At 46.0% G+C, this 17,530-nt stretch overlaps 1 protein-coding gene across 3 annotated transcripts in view; it reads left to right on the forward strand.

Moving 5' to 3' along the window:
- MTOR (mechanistic target of rapamycin kinase) overlaps positions 1-15,394 on the forward strand; it is a 115,503-nt gene extending 100,109 nt beyond the window's left edge. For all 3 annotated transcript variants that reach the window (XM_030878522.2, XM_030878528.2, XM_030878536.2), the window contains exons 46-58: positions 73-247; positions 1,579-1,714; positions 2,766-2,913; positions 3,538-3,660; positions 4,893-4,975; positions 6,181-6,253; positions 7,198-7,272; positions 7,662-7,797; positions 8,464-8,529; positions 11,007-11,087; positions 11,363-11,443; positions 13,631-13,736; positions 14,431-15,394. In XM_030878522.2, the coding sequence (XP_030734382.1) occupies positions 73-247; positions 1,579-1,714; positions 2,766-2,913; positions 3,538-3,660; positions 4,893-4,975; positions 6,181-6,253; positions 7,198-7,272; positions 7,662-7,797; positions 8,464-8,529; positions 11,007-11,087; positions 11,363-11,443; positions 13,631-13,736; positions 14,431-14,446 (1,299 nt within the window). In that variant the 3' untranslated portion in view covers positions 14,447-15,394. The remainder of the gene's footprint in view (positions 1-72; positions 248-1,578; positions 1,715-2,765; positions 2,914-3,537; positions 3,661-4,892; positions 4,976-6,180; positions 6,254-7,197; positions 7,273-7,661; positions 7,798-8,463; positions 8,530-11,006; positions 11,088-11,362; positions 11,444-13,630; positions 13,737-14,430) is intronic.
- Positions 15,395-17,530: the final 2,136 nt, after the last annotated feature.

The raw sequence follows: 17,530 nt of genomic DNA on the forward strand, positions 1-17,530 counted from the left end.
TGAGAAATACTTAAATGGCATTTAAATTCCTCCCTGAGGCAGAAGACTAAACCCTGTGGTAATTATTCACAGCTCACATCCTTAGAGCTGCAATACGTGTCCCCAAAACTTCTGATGTGCCGGGACCTGGAATTGGCTGTGCCGGGAACATATGACCCCAACCAGCCGATCATTCGCATTCAGTCCATTGCACCATCTCTACAAGTCATCACATCGAAGCAGAGGCCCCGGAAGTTGACGCTTATGGGTAAGGACCGTCGTGCGGACCCGAGACTCGGGTAAGGACCCAAGTCTCCCTCCCACCCTGGCAGACCCCTCCCCTCTCCTGAAACGACTGCTCGCTGTCCACACGACTAATCTTTCTCCCGTTTATTGAGAGCCGAGTAGGGAAAAGTGGGTTTCTCCTTTACTGCCTCCTCCCTGGGACCCCTCGTTGGTTCATACAGCTGTGCTTACTTAAGTGAAGCATAACACTCCCCCCCACCCCCAGAACAGGTGGAAGGGAGCTGTGAAGGCCTGCGATGTGGAGGATGGGTGGGTGGGCAGCTGTCAGGGAGCTGATGAGGCAAGAAGGAGGCCCCGGATGCAAGCACGGCAGGTGACAGGCCACGTCGAAGGAAGGGCACCGGGCTTGAGTGTCCCTGTTTACTCTCACATTCTCTCTTTGTGGGAATTGCTGTGTAAAGTGAACAGACGGAAGTAGAACTCAGTTCAGACAGTGAGGTTCGTTACCTAGGGGGTGTGGTTTCGGGAGGCCTGAGTGCTCTGCTGACACTCTCAGCTTTCTTGCCTTTAACAGTGATTGTGTTTTTTAAACAGTGATTATTCACCGGCAGCAGCAAATGGTGGTCCACGGGTTATTGTCTCTCCGTGGGCTGGCCTTTTCTAATACTAAAACACGTGTTGGTCAGCTTTCAGAAGCGTCTAATTAAAGAGACTTTACCAAAGGACTGTTTTCGGAGGTGTTGGCTGAGTTAAGAGAGCCGGTAGTGTGAAGTTAGTCCTCACCCCTAACCTCCAGCATGAAGAGGGCACAGAGCCCGCCAAGGGCTGTAACCTGGAAAGAGAGGCCGTCCCCTAGAAGCCGTGGCTCAGACAGTGGGAGGGAGCTATTTCCAGAACCGTAGCCTGGCCAGTTGTCAGGGGCAAGTACCCTGACCTCTCCCTCTTCCCACCCTCTGACCTCCTGCCACTGCCCCCATTGGCCAAGCACACAGGGGAGCCCAGGGGATGTGGTCTCTAGGGGTCAGGCTTCTCGGGTCAGAGCAGGACAGAGAAGGACAGAAAGTGGGCTGGGGAGGGGACATGTAGAGTGACCATCTTTGTGCAGACTTGTTCCTGGCCCTCGAAGACAGTTTTTTAAAAATTTTACTTATGTTGATTTGAACATCTCATTGGCGGACCATTAACAGGAGGGCCCTTCTTTTCATCCGTTCTAGGGAGTATTTCTTCTCTTTGTAGGGACAGTATGACTGGGTAAGTTATGTGTCCACAGACTGGTGAATGCAGTGGTGGTCCACCAGCCAGTGGGATTGAGACCCTCTGATCCTCGCTGACTGCTCCCCCCATTCTTTACAGGCAGCAACGGGCACGAGTTTGTCTTCCTCCTGAAGGGCCATGAAGATCTGCGGCAGGACGAGCGAGTGATGCAGCTCTTCGGCCTGGTTAACACCCTTCTGGCCAATGACCCAACATCTCTTCGGAAAAACCTCAGGTATTCAGGATGCCGAGAAATCTTCTAGTTATTTCTTAACATCTCTCCAGGTAGTCATGTACCTTTGCCAAATAAATAATTACATACCTGACAGGAAGTCATCAATAGCCAAGGTGTCAAAGAGAAAAATTCTCCAGGTTTTTAGACTGTTCTCATGGGAAATGCCTTTGATAACCTCCAGAGGATTCAGAAAGGAACACTTTGTGGCCTTTAGACTGGAGATTACACAAATTCAATGTGTTCTACCCTTACAGGATGACAGCCCTGCCAAGCCCTTCCTGTCCTCAGTCTTCTCTTACTCCTCTTTCTGTTAAGAACATAGATATGGGGCTTCCCTGGTGGCGCAGTGGTTGAGAGTCCACCTGCCAATGCAGGGGACACGGGTTCGTGCCCCGGTCCAGGAGGATCCCACATGCCGCGGAGCGGCTGGGCCCGGGAGCCATGGCTGCTGAGCCTGCGCGTCCGGAGCCTGTGCTTCGCAACGGGAGAGGCCACAACAGTGAGGGGCCCGCGTACCGCAAAAAAAAAAAAGAACGAAGATATTAAGTGGGGAGGTTATTTTAGGCTTAGAAATAATCACGGGATTGTTCCCCCAAAGGAGTGAGTTTGTTAGACAGCTTGGGAAGGCTGATGGTGCCTTCACACCGTCAGCCCCCTGACTCTGTGTGATGCGTTATCCTTCACAAACGTCCCTCATCACACACCCCACAATAGCCCTGTGCCGGCGGGTTCATTCAAACCAGTTTGCATGTGCCATGAGTGGATCAAAGTTCTACTCTGGGGCTTCCCCGGTGGCACAGTGGTTGAGAGTCCACCTGCCGATGCAGGGGACACGGGTTTGTGTCCCGGTCCGGGAAGATCCCACATGCCGCGGAGTGGCTGGGCCCGTGAGCCATGGCCACTGAGCCTGCGTGTCTGGAGTCTGTGCTCCGCAACCGGAGATGCCACAACAGTGAGAGGCCCGCGTACCACAAAAAAAAAAAAAAAAAAAAAAAAAAAAAGGTTCTACTCTGTTTTCTGCTCAGTGACCCTGCTTCCTCATGGGTTTTAGCATCCAGAGATATGCTGTCATTCCCTTATCAACCAATTCGGGCCTCATCGGCTGGGTCCCCCACTGTGACACGCTGCACGCCCTCATCCGGGACTACAGGGAGAAAAAGAAGATCCTTCTCAACATCGAGCATCGCATCATGCTGCGGGTATGTGATGAGTCTGCCAGGCCCAACCCTTTAGTGTCTCGGAGGCAAAACTCACCAGTCAGGGAATCTGCACAAAGCTGCTTTTCTCGTTCTCCTATACGTGTCCACCACTGAAAAATCTGTTTGAGGGAATTAGCTGTTGACAAAGGATTAATGATGTGAGTCCTAAAGCAGATAACCTTCTCTAAGAAACAGAAGGACCCTAAAGCCCAGAAATTAGGTTTCCATCACCCTCCGTGAGACTAGACAGCATTATGTATCAGGCAACATGTATCTACTGAATACTAATAATGTATACAGAGCACTGACTGGCCATATGGGGAAATAATGCTTAGTAGGTGTGTGAGTGAGGAGAACGAGAATTGTTTGTTGCCCAAAACCGTGAACCTTTCAGTGTTCTCGTTCATACCGGTAGCCTGGCACTGAGGCAAGGCCCGTTTTACCCTTAGCCCTGGCACTTCCTGTGGTCATTGGGTTAGAGTGGCCACTGCTTTTCTTTGTTTCCCTTCTCCTTTTGGCGGTGGTGGGGAAATTAGAACCCAGCCCTGCCTGGCCACGGAGGCTTGTTTCTTCCTGGGTTGCCTATCTCAGGCCGCCCCTCACAGCCCTTGTGTCCTGGTGCAGATGGCTCCAGACTACGACCACCTGACTCTGATGCAGAAGGTCGAGGTGTTTGAGCACGCCGTCAACAACACAGCTGGGGACGACCTGGCCAGGCTGCTGTGGCTGAAGAGCCCCAGCTCCGAGGTACGGCACCCCACCCCACCCCACCCCACCCCACTCGTGCCACTGCCCTTTGGTGCACCCCCTCGGGTCAGGAATGGTTTTCTTGTTTGTTCCTGTGCACCTGGTGGACGAGTCTCTGTAATGATTAGCTGTGGATGATGGGCAGTCTTTTAGAGCAGAAACTGAATGGGCGAGCCATGCAGTCTAGCAGTAGTTAGTAGTTTCAAGTTTCAACCATTGCTTTACGATAGTATTTTATTTAAGGCTGTTAAATCTTTTTCATATGTATTATAAATTTCCTATTTATTTGGTTTTTCAATTTTGTTAACAGTATGTTTCTCAGTTTGAAATTTTTGTTTTGGTTTTGATGTGCATTTTTAAATGTTAGAAGTTAATAGATTTTTAATCCTTTTCTTTAAAGTCTACCTTTGGCTTTATATTTAGAAAGTCTCCACCTCAAGATTACTTATCTTTTCTTGTACTAATTATAAGATTTGTGATGTGATATGATACTGCTGTATGATAAATATAAAAGATGTTAAGAGAGTAAATTACATAAGTTCTTATCACAAGGGGAAAAAAAATATTTGTGTTTACATTTAATCCTTAACCCAAGTTGGAATTTAAAGTTAGGGCATAAATTTTATTTTTTTAAGACGATGAAGTAATATTTTAGTATTACCAAATCATCCATCCTTTCACCACTATTTAAAAGAGTCAATTTTTATTATATACTAAATTCTTATATGCCTTTGGATTTCTTTCTAGAATTTCTATTTCATTGATCTTTCTGCCTGTTTCTCCTCAAGTATCCCACTGTTAACACAAGTCTCTTCTCATTGGCTATTTACATATAATTTTTTTCCAGATAAATTTTGGGATCATTTTGTCAAGGTCCCTCAAAAACGTGCCAATGAATTTTTATTGAAATTACATTAAGTGTATTGAATAATCTGGGAGTATAGTACATCTTTTCAATCTTAAGTGGATATCCTTAAATGGATATTCTCACTGACTCAAGTCTTTATATTTCTAAGCAAAGTTTAATTTATTTATTCATCTAAGTTCTGCACATTTCTAATTAAGTTTATTCTGAGCATAGTTTATCTTTGTAATTATGAATGTGATTTTGGTTCCCTTATACGTTCTAACTGCTTATTGATGGACTATAAGCAGACAACTGATTGGGGTATAATTATGTTGAAACAAGTTAGTTTCCAGAGCCTTGGTTCACGTGTGCTCCTGTGTTCTAGGTGTGGTTTGATCGAAGAACCAATTACACCCGTTCTTTAGCAGTCATGTCCATGGTTGGGTATATTTTGGGCCTGGGCGATAGGTGAGTGAATTTGTTTCTTTGAGTCTTGCTTCTTGAATGGCTTCATTTTGTAGCCATTGTAGTTTTCTTGAATGGCTTCATTTCGTTTTCCAGTGAGATTTATGACCATTTGGTAAGTATTTGTATTTTGTACTTTAGGCGCTTTTTGGGGCATCAACCTTAGTCCCCTATTTATTGTCCATGCCAACAGAACAACACATCAAACTAAAGGGAAGAAAAACAATAGTTCAAGGGTACTACTTTCTCCATAGGTTGGTTTAATGTATTAAAACCCATATTAAATCCAGTTGATTTTATTGATTCAATAAACGTTTATCAATCACCACCATGCTAAGATAAATAATTCTGTTTCCTTAATTGAAACCAACCAAAGTAGATCCTTCTGATATTCCTACATAATAAATTTCATCCTAGTGTACTGACTGAAAAAGTAGTTTAGGAATGTTCAGAAATTCAAAACAAAAACAACTAGTATTCCGACGTCTACTCTTCTTCTCCTGAGATCATGTTTCATGCAATTATTTGAGAGTGAAAAAAACTTTATCCCACAGAAATAATAAATTCCTGTTTTTAAAAAACTCAGAGGGACTTCCCTGGTGGTCCACTGGTTAAGACTCCGTGCTCCCAATGCAGGGGGCACGGTTCAATCCGTGGTCAGGGAACTAAGATCCAAAAAAAAAACTTAGTAAAACACCTGTTGAATTGGCTCAGGGGCTCAGGGAGATGAGACCCTGTGATAGGTGCCGAGTAGCGAAGATAGAACCTTGTCACTCTGAGATGCCAGCACTGCCAGGAACCATTTATCCTGTGACCAAAGACCTTGGGATAGCAAATTGTCTTGGTATCGTGGGGCAGCTTGTGATTCACACAGATAAATTCTCATTTGAGCCCTAGGGCAGGGGTCGGCAAACCTTTTCTGTAAAGGGCCAGATAATAAATATTTTAGGCTTCGCTGGCCATACGATCTCCGTCACAACTACTCATCTCTGCTGCTGTAGCATAAAAGCAGCCTGAAACAATGTATAAACAAATGAGTGTGGCTGTGTTCCAGTAAAAGTTTACTTACAAAAGTTGGAGGGGTGCTGCTAGATTTTGCCTGAGTGCTGTAGTTAGCCAGCCCCTGGCCTAGAGTCTCACAGACTTGGGGATTTGTTCATCTGTGCTGTTCTCTTGACCTCCCCCGGTCTCTCTTCTGTTTCTCAAAGACACCCATCCAACCTGATGCTGGACCGGCTGAGCGGGAAGATCCTGCACATTGACTTTGGGGACTGCTTTGAGGTGAACACGCGTTCCAGAACACCACGTAACCTCACCTTCCCGGATGATCACTTTCCACCCCGCTCCAACCACTTAGGCAAACTTAAGCCCAAAATGCATTATCCTCACCCCTGCCTCTCCTACCAAGGTGATAGAAAATCAGTCTCATAAATGACATCCATGCTCTTTGATACTTGCTGTAATTGGACTCAGAAAAAGGGGGATGGGGGGCACGGTTCACAACCCTCCTTTGTTTGTTTGTTTTTTTCTTTTCGGCCGCTCCGCGCGGCACGTGGGATCTTGGTTCGCCGACCAGGGAATCAAACCCACTCCCCCTGCATTGGAAGGGCAGAGTCTTAACCACTGGACCGCCAGGGAAGTCCTTTGTAATTTTTTTAAGTTTCTTTCTTTTGACGTGGACCATTTTTAAAGTCTTTGCTGAATTTGTTACAGTATGCTTCTGTTGGTTTTTTTTTTTTGATATTTTGGTTTTTTAGCCGCAGAGCATGTGGGATTTAGTTCCCTACCAGGGATCAAACCCGTACCCCCTGCACTGGAAGGCGAAGTCTTAACGAGGGAAGTCCCCACACACGCTCTTTAAGTGGAGGAATCCCTTATCCTTGACATGGCCTGCGGGTCAAAGGCCTGGGCGTGATGCACACTTGTCTTTTTCTTTTTTTCTCTCTTTCTCTCCCTCACTCTTTCCTCTCTTTCTCTCTCCCCACCCTCCCTCTCCCCCTCTCCCCATTTCTCCCCCTCTCCCTCTCCCCCACCCTCTCTCTTTTATTTTTAGTTGTCTATTCGATCCCAGTGACAAGACCCGTCACTAAACTCAAGCTGCTTCCTTTCTGTGCTCTAATTGAAGTCGGTGCTGGTGATGCAGAGGAAAGCCACTTGCCTGCCCCTGGCTTCAGCTGAGGAAAAGTCTAACCAGTGGACTTGGTTTTTCCCTTTATTATCCTTAGGTTGCTATGACCAGAGAGAAGTTCCCAGAGAAGATTCCATTTAGACTAACGAGAATGTTGACCAATGCTATGGAGGTGAGTGGTATTGATAATGAGCTGATTTGAAGCGGGACCGACACAGTTCCAACCCTCTCTGAGGACAGACTTGCTTCCTTTTTAGATCTCCACTTCCCCAAATGCCCAGGTTATTCTGTAGTCGTTTCTTGGTATTTTCCATTGTGTTAGAAATGATCCGTCTTTGAAAGTCTTACCAACCTTTACTCCAGACCTTGTTTTATATGAATCACAGTCCTGACCTGACCCTTTGCTCTGAAGACATTCCCAGCCTGGCCCATCAGTAATGGGCTAAGTCGTCTTCCTGAGTGGAGGTGACACGCCTTCTTGACTGCCTGACTTTCGGTTGTAAGGCCTTCAGGGGCCAGTGTTGGTGACCTCTGTGGTGAATGGCTCTGGCCCATCTGCAGGTCACGGGCCTGGACGGCAACTACAGAATCACATGCCACACGGTGATGGAAGTGCTTCGGGAGCACAAGGACAGCGTCATGGCTGTGCTGGAAGCCTTCGTCTATGACCCCTTGCTGAACTGGAGGCTGATGGACAGTGAGTCTTAGCAAGTGCCTGGGAACTGGAGTCCGCACTCTCCCAAAGTGGGAGTATCTGACGCATTCCATTTCACGATCCTGTGCCCCTTCAAGCACGGAGCCCAAGACACGTTACTAGGCTACCGCATTACATTTTCACAAAGCAGCTCTGGTGGCTGGAAATGAATTTCAAGTATTTTTATTAACTAAGACAGAAAACTCCAGTCATCAGTTTAGATACTAACTGAAACCTTTTTCAGGGTAAATTAAGTACTCTAATGATTTTTGTTTAGGTTTCATGTTGAGTAGCAGATGGAATTTTGACAGGAGATGCAAGCAGTTGTGGTGTCTCAGCAATGTCTCAGTCTATTCTAAACACCTCCTTAGAAGGTGTTTACTGATAAGAGGCGTCTTTTCCACTGTGCTTGTCATACTTTCACCTTGTTGTCTGGTTTACATTGTCTGAATCCAGCTCTCAACCATATAAAGTGTCCCTCAGGATGGGATACCTGTGCTAACAGCTACCCGTTTTCTCCCGAGCAATACATCTTTGGTTCTTCTCTCTTAGGGGTTATAGCTTTTGGGAAAATTATATTTTTATGATTATAAGAAAATATATCAATCAAGTTTTTTTCAAGTCAAAATTTGAAGCACTTTTTAATCCTCCCTTTATTTCTTTCCCTAGCAAATACCAAAGGCAACAAGCGATCACGAACGAGGACAGATTCCTACTCTGCTGGCCAGTCAGTAGGTGGGCGCATCCCCTGAAGGGTTGCAGATTCTGTCCTTTTCTGTCCATAGTGTTTGTAGAAGAGGGTGAGCTTTGTCACTGCCTTTAGGAAGCATGACTTAAAGTAGTAAGCACCTAACGTGTGTTTTATTTAATGCCTTTCAGGAAGGAGTGGGTAGCTAAAGCTCAGAAATTTTGATCAAACTATCCAATCTTAATCTATCTGGAAAAACATAATTAAAAGTATGTCTGGGGCTTCCCTGGTGGCGCAGTGGTTGAGAGTCCACCTGCTGATGCAGGGGACACGGGTTCGTGCCCCGGTCCAGGAGGATCCCACATGCCGCGGAGCACCTGGGCCCGTGAGCCATGGCCGCTGAGCCTGCGCGTCCGGAGCCTGTGCTCCGCAATGGGAGAGAACACAGCGGTGAGAGGCCCGCGTACTGCAGAAGAAAAAAAAAAAAAGTATGTCTGAATATTAGCCTGTATTTAGCCTGCCCTTTAATGGTACCTGGGTTGTGATAATTACTAGCTATAATACCTTAATCCTAAAGCTTTGTTAATAGCTCAGAAATAGGAAGATGGAAGCAGCAGAAATGTACTCACACTGCTGCCTGAGGAGCTGGGAAACCACATGAAACATTGTTTCCAAGAATGTGGTCCACAGAACAGGGTTCCAAGAAGATAATGTCCTTCCAAGAGCCAGAACAGGGTCAGCTTATTAAATGCTCTGACACGTCTCAAAGTAAAGCTGTTTAACTTTGTTTACCCTTGCCCTTTGCTCCCTACCCTGAGCCCAACTCTTTGACCTCCGCATCTAACAACATCCTACACAGTCATCCTTTAGGAAGTATTGTCAGGGTGTATAACAGTAAAATATTCTCTACAAATACTTATGGAACATTTGCAGCTAGTTACTTAGCTAAGCCAAATAGTGTTTAGAGGTGCAAAAAGAATGTGAGATACCAGGAATGCCCTGAAGAAGCACACAGTCCCATTATGGAATTGACCAGAGTATATATGAAATAATAAAGAGAAGAGTGCACTGCACAGGTACCACATAATTTGGTTGGTAACAGAGGGATGGTGGGCCTTAGAAAGGAGGTATCGCTCTGAACTGCAGTGGTTTAGGGAGATCGTGGGCTGGTGGAATTTAAGCTGAGCCTTACTGGATGGATGGAATCTGGATGTGTAAAAAGGAAGAGAGTGTTCTTGGCAGGAAATTGAGATCCTGGGTTGGTATCATTTATGAATAGCTTGGACTCTACACTGGATACCATAAATACCTGAATCACCCACGGTGTCTGGGGGGCCTCATACAGATGACTGGCCTCACCCAAATTACGTGATACTTACTGGTTTAACTCTCAGGGTCCACCTCCTTAATACATTATTGCAGAGGGGAATCAGGACAGCCTGTTCTGGTGGCACCAGGTGCTGGTGGACCTGGTTGTTTTTATGTGGCTTAAAAGTTAAGTTCCAGGGACTTCCCTGGTGGCACAGTGGTGAAGAATCTGCCTGCCAATGCAGGGGACACGGATTCAAGCCCTGGTCTGGCAAGATCCCACATGCCACGGAGCAACTAAGCCCGTGCACCACAACTACTGAGCCTGTGCTCTAGAGCCCGTGAGCCACAACTGCTGAGCCCGTGTGCCCCAACTACCGAAGCCTGCGCGCCTAGAGCCCATGCTTCTCAACAAGAGAAGCCACTGCAGTGAGAAGCCCTCACACCGCAACAAAGAGTAGCCCCCGCTCGCCACAACTAGAGAAAGCCCGCGTGCAGCAACGAAGACCCAACACAGCCATAAATAAATAAATAAATAAATTTTTTTTTAAAATGAAGTTCCAGGGACTCATTAATAAAAGTATTATTACTAGCTTCAGTTTGAAGGCCTGTGATGTCCAAGGACAATGTGTAAATAACTTCATAGTTCTGATTCTAGACTGCTCTCCTGAAGGCCACAGTCATTGGAGGGTGACCCTAAAGCTTGTGGACTTTTTCTCCCCAGAATTGATGTATAAATTCCTCCAAGGAATAACATTTCAGTCATGTGTGTGACCCCTTGAAAGCTAGTTTTCTTTATGTTATTACCAGTTTTTGTCCAACCAGATTTTGTTACCGGATCTTTGACTCGTGATCCTATTCTGTGTGTCAGAACAGTTTATTAATGCTGTATGTTTGCAGATTCATGCTTTGCAGATTTAAAAAGAATTTTTTTGGCTGCGCCATGCAGCTTGTGGGATCTCAGGTCCCTGACCAGGGATTGAACCCGGGCCACAGCAGTGAAGGCACCGAATCCTAAACACTAGACCACCCAGGAACTCACTAAAAACTTTTAAATACATAAAGAGTAACATAACACTTCCTCTCTCCTTTCCCCTCTGAGATAGGTAGGGCAGGTGTTAAAGGGAATATAGTACATGAAGAATTAGAGCTAACACCTTGAAACAGTGGCTTCTTGGTGTTTGAATTTTCTGCTAACTGATTTTTTTCCTCCTAGAAATTTTGGATGGTGTGGAACTTGGGGAACCAGCCCATAAGAAAACAGGGACCACAGTGCCGGAATCTATTCATTCTTTCAGTAAGTCCAGCCTCTGAGGAATCACACCAGTGACTAGCTCATTAAGAACATAGCAGCTGTGTGCACCATGATGAGGGTCAGTAAGAGGAGGCAACAAAACTGCCTTTGAGCAGAAAAGATCCTGTGAATTTCTCATTATATTCTGAGGACAAAGCTAGACAAAGAAGAAGAATTACTCAACATTTACAAAGTGAATATTTGAGAAAACAGGGGCATCCATTGAACCTGTTGTGATGATCCAATCTTACTGTTATTTCTACTTTTGTGTATTCCAGTTGGAGACGGTTTGGTGAAACCAGAGGCCCTAAATAAGAAAGCTATTCAGATTATTAACAGAGTTCGAGATAAGCTCACTGGTGAGTGTGTGTATGTGTTTACTTGAGAGGGACATAAAATCTCCTTTAGTGGGTGGTTGGCCCAGTTTCCAATGGTGTTGGTGCCTAAACTTTGACCCTGTGCTGCTAACTGGAGTGTCTCTGAGGCCATCAGTTAAGGACCCTCTCTGATTCTCTAATGACCAATAAACTTTCTTTAAGTAATGTTGTTAACCTTGTTTTAACAGTGAAGTTTAACAGTAAAGTTCTGTTGGGTCCAGAGTCAGCCAAATTCAGGCAAAACTTTTTTTATTATCATGGCTTGATATCAGAGCAAATCTGACCACTTGATTCGTTGCCCATCTGTGCTCAGGTAGCTGTTATGGAGTGGAGAACATGGAAGGGGAGAAACACATACTTTTGAACAGGAGACATGTCACATTAACCAGATGGTGTGACTTGGGGGTGGGAGGCGGGGAGGCAAAAGACCCCTCAGAAGGCGGTGAGGATGAACTGAGACGTGGGAGGCCCAGCACTGAGCATAGGGCCTGGCACGTAAGCTTTGTCGTCAAGGCACATTGGTTTATTGAGCACCCACAAGTGCTAGATGCTGAAGAAACGGTGTTGGTAAAAACAGGCAGCTTCCCCGCCTTCGTGGGGCTTAGAATCTAAAGAGGAATACTGTTACGAGTGGAAGAGAGAGACTGGGGCTATGACGCCAGTAACAGGGGATTTAAGTTCAGGAGTTCAGGAAAAGCTTTCCTCAGCAAACTACCCATGAGCTTAAAATCTGAAAGAGGAGTTGATTAGGACAGATTGTTCCAGGTAAAGGAGGGAGCATAGCAAGAAAAAAGGTCCGAAAGCCTGCCAGTCTTAACTGCCCCGGAGAAAGGTGGGAGGAGCACAATGCAAAATGTTTTGACTCTGGGTAGGCCAGGGCCAGATCATACAGGACCTTATATTTTTATCCTATGTCTTATGGGCAGTGGGAAACCACTGAAAGGTTTTAAGGGGTTGGGGGGCCTGGGCAGGTTTGCATTGTGACATCCTGCCTGCTCTGGCTATGGGTGGAGCAGGGGCTCAGGGGAGGAAGCAGTTGCCACAGTCGTGCAGGCTGGACAGTTGATTAGACAAGGGTGGCAGCGGAGGTGGATTCAAGAGCCATTTAGAAGGTTAAAGCCAGAGGATTGATGGTGGGGCGTGAGGGGTGGGGCGGGATCAAGTGTGGCTCCAAGTCTCTGGTGACCTTCTGAGAGCTGTGATGAGCCTGACAGCCAGGCTAAAGCAATTGAAGAGAATGTGAAGTGAGAGAGAGAAGCGAGGGAATGGAGACAAGTTTGAAAACTCTTGAGAAGTTCGGCTGTGCAGGGAGGAGAGAGGATGAAGCTGGAGAAGGAGCAGTTGGAGAGGCTGTTTTTTCCTTCAGTAGGAGAGGAACGCGTTTACAAAAAAAGTGAGAATGTGAGGGGGAGAGTTTGCAGATATGAGTGAGAGGCGGGAGAGTCGATGTAAGGCTCCTAAGGAAGCAGCAGCGGTGGAGCAAAGTGCAGGTGATCTCGGCCTTAAATGGGAGGAGGGACGGCTCTGTGGGGTAACAGGAAGGAAGGAGAGGAAGCCAGCGCCTTGAACACGCCCGACACACTGTGCATTTGGCGAGTCCATTAAATCGCAGAGGGGGACATGAGGGCGCTGGTGAGGGCGAGGAGCCAGAGGAGAGGCTGGGACGTTCAGGGAGAGCAGAGGACTTGGAGTGGCCCTTGCGGAGATGGGAAGGTGCGCTGCCAGAGAAGCAGCACAGGCCGGCCAGGCAGCGCTCAGTGCCTGAGTGAGGTGGGAGAGTATGAATGTGTGATGAAAGCAGGCGGCCCTGCGGGAGGAAAGACTCGAAGGGGAGGCTAGAAGGATCGAAAAGAACCGGGTTCCTCGGCCACTTGCCGAACTCAGGGATGATTATGGACTAGAAGGAGTCTTCATAAGCCCATCAGCCAGATCTTCGCCACTCCTGAACTCAGCCGACCATAGGACTTTACCCTCCAGAACCGAGTATGTATTAAGAGGAGACTGGTGTTATCCAGGTCACGTGGAGGAGAATTTAAAATCCAACTATTGTCTAGCCTTTATATTCATGTATGAGGAGGAACTGATTTGGGCTGCGGGGACAGGTAAGCCAAACGGGGCAACGAGGAGTAACCGGGTGCAGACTGGATGCTTCTGTTTCTCACGTCCTAGGTCGGGACTTCTCTCACGATGAAACGTTGGATGTCCCAACACAAGTTGAGCTGCTCATCAAACAAGCAACTTCCCATGAAAACCTCTGCCAGTGCTACATCGGCTGGTGAGTGGCCTGTCAAAGCACCTCTGTTCAGATGAGCAATCAGGACCCCACCCTGTGCCCCAAACCCAGAGTCACAGAAGAAGATTTGGGCGGGGGTGGGGGGGCAGTATCCATAAAGGGAAATCGTGTTTCAAATCTCTTTTAAAAAAAGTTTGTATTCTCTGTGCTCATTGTTCCAAAAAGGAGAAAATGGAGAAATGCGGATGTGCATTTGGAAGGCAAACGCCAAAATAAATTAAAATTACATTTTATATTGGTTTAGAAGAATAGGTGAGGCCCCCTTATTTGGGGTGGGGGGGTTCTTTTGGGATTTTTGCTGTCGATTCAGAGATACGGGAAGGGTAGGAGAAGAAACCAAAGCAGAGACAGAGAGAAGGAGATGAAAAGGCAAATTTATCATCCAGGATTGTAACCTCAAGGACCACTCTGGGGTCTGCTTTGATTAATCGCCCGAGGCACGCTTGAAGGTAGAAACTTGAGAGAGAGGGTGGCGGGGAGGCGCCCTTCTGGGACCACAGCAGGCGTCAGCCCTGGACTGGAAATTATGAGCGTGTCCTGCACAATTAGGTGTGAAAGATCTCAGGGGACGTCCCAGGGGTTGTCAGACCTTGCTCTTTCCATTTTCAATGTATCCACGTAAAGCTTTGAAGAAGCCCAAATTATTAAAATACTCCTTTTCTCTCTGTCTTCTTAGGTGTCCTTTCTGGTAACTAGAGGCCCAGACATGCCCACAGCATTTCTCTTGAGGCTTTTGTACTTTGGTATATGCTTCCACTAAACTGAAGCCATGGTGAGAAAGTTCAGCTCTGTTAAATATTTTGAAATGTAAATGAAAAGAACTACTGTATATTAAAAGTTGGTTTGAACCAACTTTCTAGCTGCTGTTGAAGAATATATTGTCAGAAACACAAGGCTTGATTTGGTTCCCAGGACAGTAAACGCAGTAATACTACAGAAATCAAGCCATTGATTTTGGGGAACAGAAGATTTCATAACTTTAGAAATACGGGTTTTGACTTAACTCACAGAAGAACTCGTAAGCGTTTGCTGACAGAAGAATGGCCTAGTCGATGCTCTCGACATGGACACAGCAAACTCAGCACAGTCATGAAGCCTCAGGTCCTGGAGGACACGGATTAGGGTTCTGAACTGTAAGGAAGCAGGAGAAGTTGACTTGGTCACCTTCGCCCATCTCATTACCTCACTGGTCCATGGACGGCAGCAACAACCCTTGCACGATGGGCCAAAATGGATGGAAAAGGTCTGTCTTCTGCCTCACCCGTGATGCTGCACCGTACACACTTCAAGACTGGAGCCACTCGGAGGGGAGTTTCTTCAGATCGCCGGGCGGCCTCGGCTGAGCAGATACACGGAGCGGATCACAGAGCAGTAGGAGGCCCACACTGGCCTCCCCAGCATGGTTCTGGGATGTTTTCAGTGACGTCTGAACGCTCTGTGTTTAGAGCAAGGCCTTGGAATACAGGAATGCTGTCATGGAGGTGCTGACACAGAGGGGGATGGTCTAGTACATGTTGGGAATTAGGAGCAAAAGAAATATTAAACTAAATGCACAAAATATAAAGTGTAGCCATGTCTAGACACCATGTTGTATCTGAATAATTTTTGTGCCAATAAATGACATCAGAATTTTAAAAACATGCATATGAGTGGCTTTTTATTCCTACTTATTAGTTCATAAAGGAAGCAGTTACTTCTTCAACATTCGTTAACACTGAGTACTGGGACTGTGCAGGACAAGGGTCTACGTGACGTGGTCTCCATCCTTGGCTTGTTCACGGCCAGACGAGGTGGAGCCGGCATCTCAGGAGCGGACTGATAAAGCCACCGGGCTGCGTGGTGAGGAGAGCCACGTGCAGGGCGCTAGCCTTGGGTGGGGTCACTGATTCCACTGGGCAAACCAGGAAAGCCTCACAGAAAGTGGGGACACTTGCCGAGGGTCTTAAAGGAGGAGTGGGAGTTTTTCAGATGAAGCAAGTGAGGATGTTCTCAGCAGAAAAGAAGTATGAAAGCACAATATTGTGCAGGAATGGCAAGTGTTAACTTGAACCATATTAGATTGTAGATATTCGGCCATTTTTATATGTGAAACAGCAGTTTCACACACTTGGACCTCATGGTTCAGCATGTCTGGCTCAGTGGTCAGTGGGAAATAAAAGGAATAATAGTTAAAAGAATAATAGGAACTAAAAGGAGGCTAGAAAGTAGAACCAGGCCAGACTGGCCTGCCTCACAGTTCAGCAGCAAGGAGTTTGAACCTGATGCTGTGGACAACAGGGAGGGAACCACGTGAAGTTTTAAAACAGAGAAATAGAACCTGAGTAGTGTTTTTAAGAGAAACTGGTATCAAACAGGTGGAAAGAAAATTAAAAGCTAGTAAGGCCTAGTAAAACTGTTGGAATAATGGAGAGGAGGGAACTGGCAAGTACTAGATACAGATTCCTCTGAAGAGAAAGCATGCCTACAGAGTTCTTCCAAATTCCTGTGGGCCATAGCTACCCAGTAAGAAATACTGAATCATACAAGCTATTTAAGGAACTTGTAAAATGGACCTAGAGATTATCATACTAAGTGAAGTAAGTCAGAAAGACAAATACCATATGATATTACTTATATGTGGAATCTAAAGTACAACACAGGGACTTCCCTGGTGGTCCAGTGGGTAAGACTCCAAGCTCCCAATGCAAGGGGCCCGGGTTCCATCCCTGGTCGGGGAACTAGATCCCGCATGTGTGCCGCAACTGAGTCCGCACGCCGCAATGAAGATCCCAAGTGCCACAACTAAGACCCGGCACAGCCAAAATTAAATAAATATTTAAAAAATAAAATACAATACAAACGAACATATCTACAAAACTGACACAGACTCACAGACTCACTCTGTTCATAGAGAAAAGACTTGTTTGCCAAGGGGGAGGAGAGGTGGGATAGGGAAGGATTGGGAGTTTGGGATTAACAGATGCAAAGTATTATATATAGAATGGATAAACAACAAGGTCCTACTGTATAGCATGGGGAACTATAGTCAATAACCTGTGATAAACCATAATGGAAAAGAATATTAAAAAGTATATATATGCATAACTAAAGCACTGCTGTACAGCAGAAATTAACACATTGTAAATCAACTCTACTTCAATAAAATTTTTTTTTTAATTTGTAATAGGGGGAGCAAGAGAATTATAAGGCCAGGAACCATATCTTGTGGGAATTCACATCCCCAAAATCTGCCAGAAGATCAGCCCACAGCAGTGCTCCATAAACATTTGTTGGAGGGTTCCTCTATTAAAAACAAAGATGGAATTCCCTGGTGGGCCAGTGGTTAGGACTCCGCCCTTCCATTGCAGGGGACATGGGTTCAATCCCTGATCAGGGAACTAAGATCCTGCATGCCACATCGAGGCCAAAACCAAACAAAAGATGGGTTTAAATCTCAACAGTGATAAAACAGTTTTAACCCTCACAGCTAGAAAGTCTCATACCTTCAGATTTTCTGTAACTATCCTAAACTATGTATCAACTATTTTGCTCCTGAAAATATGATCAGATTCTATATGAAATAACTATCAATGACTACAGCGATACCATTCACAAAAGATAAAGGCCATGGGAAATAACGGACTCAGGAAAATGGTGGCCATCAGTGGTAAGGACATATTCTTTAGGGCATGAGAGTCCTTGGGATTAAGATGTTTGGTGAATCCAATGGTTTTTTTTGTTGTGTTTTGTTTTTTCTTTTTGGCCACACAACCTGCAGGATCTTAGTTCCCCGACCA

The sequence above is a fragment of the Globicephala melas genome, chromosome 1 (genome assembly GCF_963455315.2).
Source record: "Globicephala melas chromosome 1, mGloMel1.2, whole genome shotgun sequence".
In the NCBI taxonomy this organism is placed as follows: Eukaryota; Metazoa; Chordata; class Mammalia; order Artiodactyla; family Delphinidae; genus Globicephala; species Globicephala melas.